At 44.7% G+C, this 10879-nt stretch overlaps 1 protein-coding gene across 1 annotated transcript; it reads left to right on the forward strand.

Moving 5' to 3' along the window:
• The first annotated feature begins 6373 nt into the window (after nucleotides 1-6373).
• On the forward strand, nucleotides 6374-9730 carry mych (myelocytomatosis oncogene homolog). The gene is made up of 3 exons (XM_062460380.1): nucleotides 6374-6562; nucleotides 7356-7916; nucleotides 8254-9730. The coding sequence occupies exons 2-3, from the start codon at nucleotides 7367-7369 to the stop codon at nucleotides 8832-8834; spliced, it is 1131 nt and encodes a 376-aa protein (XP_062316364.1). The 5' UTR covers nucleotides 6374-6562; nucleotides 7356-7366; the 3' UTR covers nucleotides 8835-9730.
• The last annotated feature ends 1149 nt before the right edge of the window (nucleotides 9731-10879 follow it).

Here is a 10879-nt window from a genome sequence, read left to right on the forward strand (position 1 = left end):
TTTGGAAAAGGGCAGGCACTTGGTAAGTGATTAGATGAACCATCTGCCTATCACTGTCCACCATGGGCTAACTTCAACCACGCCCATAGCTGCCAGTTCCTCAGAGGACCCTGATTGGTCTGATATTGATTACTTTGAGCTTGGCAAAATTGGTTGTGATCTCGCGAATCCAGCTGTCCTGCAAAGTTAGTTACATACAGCACCCTGGCATGATAGGCATGTATGGGTGGGAGGAGGAGGAGGAAGGGGGGGGTTACGGTGGTGGTATTTGGGCTACCCTGGGGCAGAATGGAGAGTCATGAGATGGTGAATGGCTGGAGGAGACTGCCATGGTTACTTCCAGTGATTGCACATATACAGGCCCCATCATCACATGCCCTGATCTGGTGCTTACAGAGAACTCGTGATCTTCTCCATTACACCATCACTCTGATATCAGCCCCACTGGGAGGAGCTCCTACTGACCTTCCATCTTGTCATGATGCATTTGACTTTTGGCGTGCATGTTCTCACTTACATGTAGGGGTTACATGTGGACTTGTCCATCAGAAGCACTATGCATGCATGCATAGACCCATAGGGAGTTTAATGTTGGCTAACCGCTACTCTTAGTACTGCTGGTACCGTGCTCCACCTCATAATAGGTGACACAGGACCACAATGTCATGTGTCTGTTTGGGTACATGGGTGTGAGAATGAAGTTGTGACTGCCGGCATCGGTGGGTTCTGTGTGGGAATCTGAGCTATTTCTTAGAGGACCTCTGGTGATCTCTCACCATAAATATCCATGTGCCGTTCCTGCTCTCCATATGTTCTGGCTTCCAATTCCGAGGAAGATTCATTTTATGAATCACTCCTGCAATTCGTGGAAGTGACACTGAGTTCAGGAGTGAATGGAGAATCTCTGTGGTGTTGCTCCTGCACTTGGTCTTGGCAGTATGGGTTCATTGCAACAGCAAGGCGTTTTCATCTGGCCCAGTACCAATCAGTGTGATGGTATTTGCTTATGCCAGCACCTATGGTCTTGCCATATACAGTAAGTCTAGAGCCAGTTCTTCTTAGAAGTTCACAGAGAGAACCAGGGAGGTCGTAAATGTTGCTGGCATGCGTGGTGTCAGGTTGTGTGTGGTTCAAGTGCTGGCACCAACTGATATGTGGTCATGCCAAGGATCTGCCCTAAATGGAGAGGACTCATACTGGCCTGCTGCTTTGCTCCACCCCAACCACACAGGCATGAGAGTCCAGTGGCATCTGGAACAACTCTCCCAGTCCTATCCTCTTTCCTTTCCTCCCCTCCCTCTAATACACTCTCCCTCTCGCACACTATCCAACCCTCAGTCCCCTTTCTCAGTTTGCCTCTCTCTCTCTCTCTCTCTCTCTCTCTCTCTCTCTCTCTCTCTCTCTCTCTCTCTCTCTCTCTCTCTCTCTCTCTCTCTCTCTCTCTCTCTCTCTCTCTCTCTCTCTCTCAGGACAGCCTAAAATAAATACTATGGTAATGCTTTACTACTGACCTCAATATTTTCCCTCCCATTTCTCTCTCTCGTTCCCTCTGTCCCTTTTCCTCTCGCGCCTCCCTCTCACACAGTTCCTAGAAACATTCCCTGTTAGATACGTGGAATGTGCCCTTGAAAACCTTTGTTCCCCCTTTCCAGTTTCTCCCGCGTCATTCCGCACCATACGACCCCTGGATCCATGTCTGCAGAATGCATACTGTCTGTCTGCTTACCTGTCACTTTCCTGTCGTTTGGCTGTATAATCAATACATATATATATGCAGTAATACGATAGAGGTCAGTTTTGAAGTCCTCATGTACCACTACTTGAGTGTAATTAAATGATTTCCTTGCAAAAAGCGATAGCAGCTCCTTGTCTGAAAGACAGGGAAGTCTAGTGTGATACATTCTCTCATAGCACGTCAACGTGTGCTCAGAAACAGATGTTGCACTCAGCAACTGGAGGCCTATAGCTTGGGTTAGTGTGACAAGTGTACATATATATGTGTGCATGTGTATTGTATTTGTGTGTGGTGTGTGTGTGTGTGTGTGTGTGTGTGTGTGTGGTGCGCCTCCTTCAGCACTGTGACTCCTGCAGTCTTCTCATGCTCAGTGTAAGGGTGGTCTCAGTCTATGGCGGAGAGCACACCATGCTGACCTTTCACACAGTCTGACTCTGGGGGGATAGGTATAGCTCAGTGGTTGACCATTTGACTGCAGATCAAGAGGTTGCAGATTCAAATCCTCCCTTGTAAGTTGCTTTCGATAAAACCATCTGCAAAATGAAAACATGACAAAATAAATGGCCACGCTTATAAAAATAAGAGGGGGGGGAAGGATAGGACCGGACACATTTATAATTGCAACATAGTGTTCTAACTATATTAAGCAAAAGGGGAAGAGAAAATATGAATGTTCACTGAACAGTTAAGCCTGCTTCTCCTTCCTCGCCACTTCCTCTTGACAGTCATGAATGAACGTCTGGTATGTCTTTTAATGTCCCGAAAGTTGTCTCAAACTTTTAAGTCTGTGACTAAGACCAATCACCAACCACTGACATTTGGAATACCACAAATACGCTTATCTTAAGCCATTGATCTAGAGCAGTTTATATTGCATTAAATGTAAGAAGAAAAAAAATCCTAATCTGTCATTAACACTTTATGTAATGAGAAAAAAAAAATCACCATCGACACAATGACCACTTTGTGCGTTCCAAGCCGGCTTGGAAACAGTTACGAGTTTCCTCTTTATCTCTGTCTCTCTTAGCCTTTACTGTACTTTTCCTCCCTTTTGTTTGACAGGGTTTCTTATGTCAAACAGCAGAATCATGTGCCTTCTGTCCTCGGAGAGATAAGCAAATCCAGGGAGGTAATCAGAGGAGGAAGACCCTGCATCTCTCCGCCAGAGTATCTGTGCTCTTCTTCACACCACCCCTCTCCCCCCACCCCCTATCGCCAGGCCACAGACAACACATCCCACTTCCTCTTGCCCCCCACCCCCTACCCCTACATAGCCCATCAGAGGAAACATAGAAATGACACATTTCTCATAAAGTGCAGAACGGTAGATATTGGTTTTGCCTCCTGAAACCCTTTTTTCATCCTTCACACACTCTCACCCAGTCTGTCTCACACACACACACACACACACACACACACACACACACACATGTCTGCTATCTGGGAGCTTAAGGGGATGTGTTGTAAGGCTGACAGGGACCCCTCCCTGACAGTTTCAGGCCACAGGGTTGGGGGTGAGGAACTGTTGCTCCTAGGTTGACGGGAACTGAGAAGGTTGGAGTGGTTAGGCCTGTGTTGCACATTTTCAGAGACGTGAACGTGGTTGACCACCTGAGTCTATAAATATTCTGCATAGTGTTTGTCAACCCACAGATCTGTATGTAGTTGGCAACAGAATTGTTACTTTAGTATTAGTTTAACCCACGAGGACGGATGCCCCACAATGTAAGAGCCTGCTACAATACACTAACTGTAGTTGTGTCAACTCCCTTATTCAGACATGCCAATCACCATTCTGTCTTTGTTCATGTGAGCAAACAAAGTTCAGCTAGCCTTTGTCTGCTAAAGTCCTGTCAGCTCCTGCTTGGAGTTCTACCCCACCCTAGCTACACAGAACACCACCAACCTTCCACTGGCTCTCTAGCCTGGTGCATGTAGGCCTACAAGCTTAACGGCTGTGTAAATTTCCTTACCAAGGACTTCCATTAGAGCATTAAAACATTGACAGAACAACAGTTCCATGCTCTTTTCACACTAGTACAGAGCCTGTGGTAGGCTTTATATTTTAGACTGAGTGGTTGCTAGTTCTTCTAGTGAAACAATGTGCGCTATTGTTCATTTTGCTATTATTGATTTTAAACAATTTGAATTTAACCTTGTCAGTTAACCACAGTAAGCTGACTATACAATCGCTTAGTCATGTGGGTAGCTAGATAGCTAACATTGCTATGTGGTGATGGATGTCAAGCTAACCAACACCTCTCTTACCGCTCTTGGCCTCCTGTCATACGACATATACCTACTCTTTGGCACCCACAATTTTCCCAATTTGCCCTAATTTCATGGTGTTTGAGAAATAAAGTGTTCAGTGACTAAGTAGAGTCTATGCTGGGTTTGTTTCTCATGAAATCTGTTGCTTTCTGAGTCTAGTTACTGTGTTTTCAAATAGTGCAGTGTTGGGGGTGAAATACTTGTAGTGCCCGATGGCCGAACACTAGGGGGTGAACAGTAGTGCGGTGTCCATTAACGACAAAAACTTTTATATTTATTCACAAACCGCTCATCCAAACAACTTCACAGGCAACACTGCACTTTGCTGGGTCCTGAGCAACACACCTGGCAAATTTTAGACAGGTGCCTAGTTTTCAGACAGACAGACAGACAGACAGACAGAGATTTCCACTTCGAACAGACCGGTACATTGTGTATTGTGTATCCTATCCTTCATTAGTAATATGTACATCTATGGCAGTGTCTCATATGGCAGGCAGCCATGTTTCTGAATGGTGCAGTATTTTGGCTTGTTTCTGGCAGCCTTGGTTTCTCTGATGTCTACCAAGAAGCAGGCACGCAGCCACACACCACATCAAAGTGGCTCCTCAAAAAAGGGACCTCCAACATTAAGTCTCTCCCTACTGTGGGCCATAGTACAATTCTCGACCGTAACGTCCCTGACAGTATAATGTCAGAACATTACAGAAGTCAAGCATGCATGGAAGATCTGTGAAGAGATGAGGCTACTGGCCCTTGGCTAAAACAAATCCTCAATGCTACTCCCTCGTGCTCTCTCCAAACACATGGAAAATCAAAAAGACTTATATCCACAGAGTATGTCTGTCCTTAAAGACTGGAACATACCAGGGTTCTTCAGTTTGCTAAACTAAATCATGGGCTTGATCTGTCAAGATAATTGGTAGTTAAAGAGTTGCAGGCTATGGGTCAGTGTGTGGCAGTCTGTGTGGAAAAGTTTGAATGCTGGTTTACTCTACAGGGTGTAATTTCATAGGAATTAAAGGTGGGGTCTTTATTTGTGCGAATTGTACTCTGCAAAGTGGTCGAGGCTAAATGTGAAGTTGAACAATTCTATCGTAACTTACAGGCTACAATTTATAACATGAATCTATTTATCATGTAAATATGGAATATTCGAGTATTGTCCTGTCAGTTTTTTAAATTCCTGCTTCCTACAAAAGAAGACGAACCAGAACAGTGTGATTATCTTGCCAGATGCCATGGTGAGTTCAGTGTGCCAGTCTGTTTGACGCACCGCCTCTAGGTGGCAGTTAACCCACAATTTCAGGCTGTTGATCCATCAAAGCGCATATCAAGTATTAATTAAATTCACTATAGCTTTGGTCTTACACTATACCACTATATGGTATTCTGATCTTTATCTGAAATCGTTGAAAAATACTCACAAAAATACAGTTTATACAATAGGCTAATGTGCGTGTACCCTAACAGTTTATCTACTAAACGCCACTAAGTTGTATACGTGTCAAAATCGGAATCACAATTCAATGTATTTTTCAATCACAATGTGGACTTATTCAACATATAGGCCTACAAGTTAGCAAAAATACTGTAACCTATACGAACCGGCTCTATCAAACCGCCCCCGGCGTCGGCAGGGGGGTTTGCCTGTGAACTGTGCACGTGTAGTGCCGAATGCATCTATAGTTCGCTCCACATTATATGATCTGTTTGAACACTCTAGTATTATAGCATCCCACAATGTATGTATTCAGTGTCGTCTGTAATCGTGAACACTGATGTTTAAAATTGCATTCACCGCATTATTTCTTGAAACAAAAATACAACATTTGATAAAATGTTATAAAGATAAAATATATTCAAGCATTTATGGTTTATGCTTTTGATCATTATTATTATTATTATGTAAGCAAGGAACTGTACGTCTGATATGTGCCTGATTGAAATCCCTTTAAATGTTCAACGTAACCCTAATACCCATTGACACACAAGCGATAACGGAGCTGCCGCATTGCTACTACAATTGCCACGGCGAGGCACCCGGCTTTTTAGAGAGTACACGTGTGAATCTGTGCAACCGCCGCCATTTCTTGGAATTCCAGATTCAGAACCCCTAAGCAGAAGCGATGTATCCCTTCGCGTTCGAGGAAATAGATCCTAACTTTCATCGATTCGTTTCTTGGTTTGTGTTTTAGCCGTGTTTTACGAACAGACACATATAAATCAATGAAATTATGTGATTATTAAAAGAATACTATATTTTACTTTATGTTTCCAGATGTGATAATATTGTTTTGGCGCGATTTTGCTTAGTGGAGGAGTACAGTCGCGATGTGGTTATATATAGTTAAATGGCTCTCCGCCACACCCACCGTTCTGGGTGTGTAGTGACTGTGAGTGAAACGTGGAAGTGCGTGTCTGCCAATGCTGCATAGCTTTACGTTTACCGACTGCAACGGAGAAAAAAATTACACAAATTGATCCAAACTGGAGGAGGAATCGGGACGTTTGGTCGTGTTTACGTCGTGATTTTTTCTTCACCGTGAGCTTAATGTAAGGCATGATAACAGTATTGCAGATATATCGTTTTTGTCAATTACTAGCAACATACCGGTGCCTTTCACATGGCACTCACGAGTCGTAAAATCAGACTGCACATATAATTGTGCTGATTATCTAGATCTCTAATTGATTAAGTAGGCTAACAGCATATATGTTGCTTGCTAACTAGTTTGAACTTTGATTTTGTGCCACATTAGGCCATCGTTAAGATTGATTTGTGGGCAAACCCACCCAAAATATCCGAAATGTCTGGGAGCTATAATCAGCGTAGACGGTTTAAATAATGAAAGTAACACATTTTACAAATCGCATGCTGCTGCTTTTAATATCGCAGTGCATGGCCCATTTACCGGTTGAATGGAAGAACAGAGTAGTTGCATGATCTGATGACACTGATAGAAGGACGTTTACCGGGGTTATGCAGTATTTTCATTGGCAAGTGAAAGTACTCTGGCACAAAAATTAGCATTATTAAAGTTGAGTTACAAGTGAAATTATATATCCTGGAAACTTACATTGATCTCTCCAGCTGTTCTAATGATGTCATTGGGTAAAAAGACAGGAGGTGATCACTGGGCGGGGCAAAGGATGTAAACATGAATATAATGTTGTTTGCCGGTGGGTTTACAGTCGGGGTCCTAAGACACTAGAGAACTGTAGCTACACGTGAACCATTTGCCTTTTAACATAGTGCTGCGGCAGCGCTTGTGGACTGCCTCGAACCCTAGTCACAAATTCCTTTTACTAAGGTGGTGTTAACCCAATTTCCTTATCTTTATTTTAGATTCTGCCAGAATGTTGCAAAGTTTTTCCCAGTCGCATGACTGGTTCTACCCGGAGCCGCTTTTATTCGATGACGAGTTCTGCCAGAGTTTGATGAAGGATCTACAGTCCCTGCCTACGCCACCCCAGTCTCCACCGATGAAAGCCGGTCTCAGCAGCAAGCCGCTTTCCAAGGAGGATCAGCTCAGTTACGTATCGGATATACTCTTGGAAGATCAAGATCTTCAACTAAATTGGAACTGTGACTTTTTCAATAACGTAAATGGAACCGAATCCAAGGACCAGCGGCCGGAGGAGTCTGAAGACTGTTTGTGGCATTGCCTGGGGGATAATAAGTCTATGGAAGAGAAGCTTTCTTCTGTGCTATCCAGCAGCCCGCTGCTATCGGACATTGACACCAGAATATTTGAGGAGATCGCCGGTTCCACCCTGGACTGCCACAGAGCGGCGCTAGCATGCCAAGCTCTGGAAAGTGAGGATTTACTGCAGGACAGCCAGGAGTCTTCCTCGGACTATGGCTCTGCCGGAGGAGAGTTCTCCACAAACTCATCCAGTGATTCCGGTGAGTTTTGAATGGTCATTGTACGCTAAAGTGAGCTATGTTTTAGCTCAAAGGAACTTCAGGAATGCTTGTAATCTCTCAAAAAATTGTACTGTAGTAAACTGAATTGAGCATGCACAGTGGTACAACATCCGAGGAATTGAATTGTCATATTTTATTTTCTAATTTGGCCACTCAGTTAAACTAACTACCTCTGGGACCATGTAAAACATCCATGTCTTTATCTCTAAACAAGGTCAAGAATGCAGACCTGTTGAAAGAAACGAGTGAACGAGGACGCACTAGCCATTTGTGTTGTAACAAGCTGTATGCTGACCTTTCGAACCTTGTTTTTCAGAGGAGGAAATAGACGTGGTGACAGTCAGGAAGCCCTCCAGCTCCTCCCCCCAGCCCCAGTCTGCAGACGAGAGCCTGCGGCTGCAGCAACAACGCCACCACCTGGAGATCCAGCAGCAGCACAACTACGCCGCCCCATGCCCCGCCTCGCCTCTCCGCCCCGAGCCTGCCTCCATGTCCCCATCAGGGTACCACAGTAAGCGCTCTCGCGGCTCCGAGTCCTCCCACCGGCACCACCACCACTCGGGGCGCAGCTCCTCGTCGTCACGCCACCACCACCATCACGGGTCTTCGAGTTCCAGGCAGTCGCTGGACGTGGAGGACGAGGAGGAGAGGAGGAGGACCCACAACGTGATGGAGAGGCAGCGGCGGAACGAGTTGAAGAACTGCTTCCTGAACCTGCGAGACAACGTGCCCGAGCTCTCCCAAAACGACAAGGCGTCCAAGGTGGTCATCCTGAAGAGGGCTAGAGATGGCATCCGCAGCCTGGAGGTGGAGGGACGCAGGCTGCAAGCAAGGAAGGACAAGCTCAGGGACAGGCAGGAGAAGCTGAAGGCCAGGCTGGAGCAGCTCCGCAGGTAGTGGCAGGGAGACAGGATGGGACTGAGGAGGAGGAGGGGAGGAGCACACAGCCGGAAATTTCCGTGACCTAAATGTAGGTCTGGACTATATAGACTTGGAAGCTGTGCACGCACGCACACATGCCCACAAATGAACACACTCACACGTACACACACAGACACACGCACACAGACTCAAAACACAGCATGGTGGAGTCCTCATGCCTTGACTGCTGACTGTTGAAGATTGTTGTAATTAAGAGCCACAGGCCTAGTTCAGCCCCGAGCAATGGTTTTGTTATGTCTACCTTGTCTTGTCCTAGCAATCTGCCAAAGTAATTTAGGATACATGTAAACTAGCCTATTAAACTGTAGCCATTGGAGCATTGAAAACATAAACATTGTTATATTAGGATCTTCTTAAAGACATTCCCCCTATCCAAATATGTTAAGTCAGCTCAGTTACTATCTTGCAATTGTTTCATTACTTTGGGCTGGATCTAAAGTTTGTATGCTGATTGTGGGGTTAAAATGTAGCTAATGTTTATGCCAATTATTACAGTTCATCACTAAATTGTTGGATGTCTTAATACCTGCCTTTTTGAAAATGAGAATTCTTCCCTATACTTGTGTGAACTTAAAATTACCTCACCTGTTGATAGGAATTTGGCGTGTTCTTGTTAAATGATGCATCTTGTTATGGACTCATACCTGTACCATGTTTTATATCTGTGTTATTAGCATGAGTAACCTACCTCCACCAGGGGAACGGCTTGCTTTGTGGTCTTCAAAGCAAAGCGTAGATATTTCTGTATCTATTTTGTTTATGTAAATTATTTTAGTATTTTTTTCTCTTCATTTGCAAAATAAGTTCTGTTCTTTTTAAGTGGCACTTTTATAATTAAAGAATGGACAAGATCACATGTCTGCTGGACTCAATTTCTCTGTTCATACACATTGTGCCTCCGAATGTGAGGTATGCGAGATTCCACAGGGCTGAGAGAGCTATTACACAACCCCTGATTTGAGCAGGTGTATGTAGTGGTATTTGGGCCAAGGTGAGTGGGTGGATGATTGACAGTTGAGATAGCATTCTTACTGATTGGTTTAGTACCATAAAACTCTTAAACCTTGCTGACAGATCCTTTTCATTTGCCGGTTGGGGCGTAGTTGATAATGCAGTCAGTCATTTACCTGCCGTGGTTTCTAAACACATGAGGGCTAGTGTGTGTGAGACAACCAAGTCTGACCTTTCCACTTCAGTCTTCACTCTAAACTACAAGAATTCACAGAGTTTTAATTATGTATTCTGTTCTTCACTGCTCCCGTGTGTCAGTCAGAAAGTTACTCGTACTCCTTCCATCTATTTCAAATGATGCCTCTCCTGTCAGAGTGATTTTGTCAGTGTGGATGGGGAAGGCCAGCTTCCTCCCCAGGTGGTTATTGTACCAGCAGATGTGGGCCAGAGTCTGGTGCTGTATGTGGCCCAGATCTTTACTGGCCTGTCACTACCACTTACCATGAACTACTCGCTCCAGCACTCGGGGCACACCACGTTACATCACTAGCTTGAGAGATGGAAGCGGGGAGAGTCCTCTGCTTGAAACTTGCATGCACTTTCTTCTTTCATATTTCCCCCTTTTTCTCTCTTGGTCAGAAATACCGTCTCATGTGTGACTGCAGACACAGAGATGGAGGCAGGGGATTAATGGAGGTGGAGGTAAGCGGTAGCTCTGTGAGACCAAAAGGACACCCTTCTGAAGTTGAGTGACATTTGGCCTTTGAAGTCAGGGCAAGTCTTACTCATCACAGCAGCCTGGCATGGTTCCAACCTCCATAACACCTCCACACAGGAAGTCAGCTGGAAAGTAGCCAAAGTAAAACTCCTTTTAAACCAGAATGCCTCTACCGTTACAGACTCCCCAGGACGTCAAACATGTCTTTAAAGGCAACATCTGGGACAGAGAAGGATACACAAATCCTTGCCTGCATAAGCATGAAGAATGTAGTGCATAGTCCCCAACTGTCGTAGAAAAAGATAATAGGTATGTAAAATGTGTTTTTAAA

Source organism: Osmerus eperlanus, chromosome 1 (genome assembly GCF_963692335.1).
Source record: "Osmerus eperlanus chromosome 1, fOsmEpe2.1, whole genome shotgun sequence".
In the NCBI taxonomy this organism is placed as follows: Eukaryota; Metazoa; Chordata; class Actinopteri; order Osmeriformes; family Osmeridae; genus Osmerus; species Osmerus eperlanus.

What these genes read in the sequence shown, in the direction of transcription:
- mych (XM_062460380.1), top strand. Translation starts at nt 7,367, where the DNA reads ATGTTGCAAAGTTTTTCCCAGTCGCATGACTGGTTCTACCCGGAGCCG. An exon ending in AAACTCATCCAGTGATTCCG is followed by an intron (nt 7,917 to 8,253) that starts GTGAGTTTTGAA and finishes CTTGTTTTTCAG; the next exon opens with AGGAGGAAATAGACGTGGTG.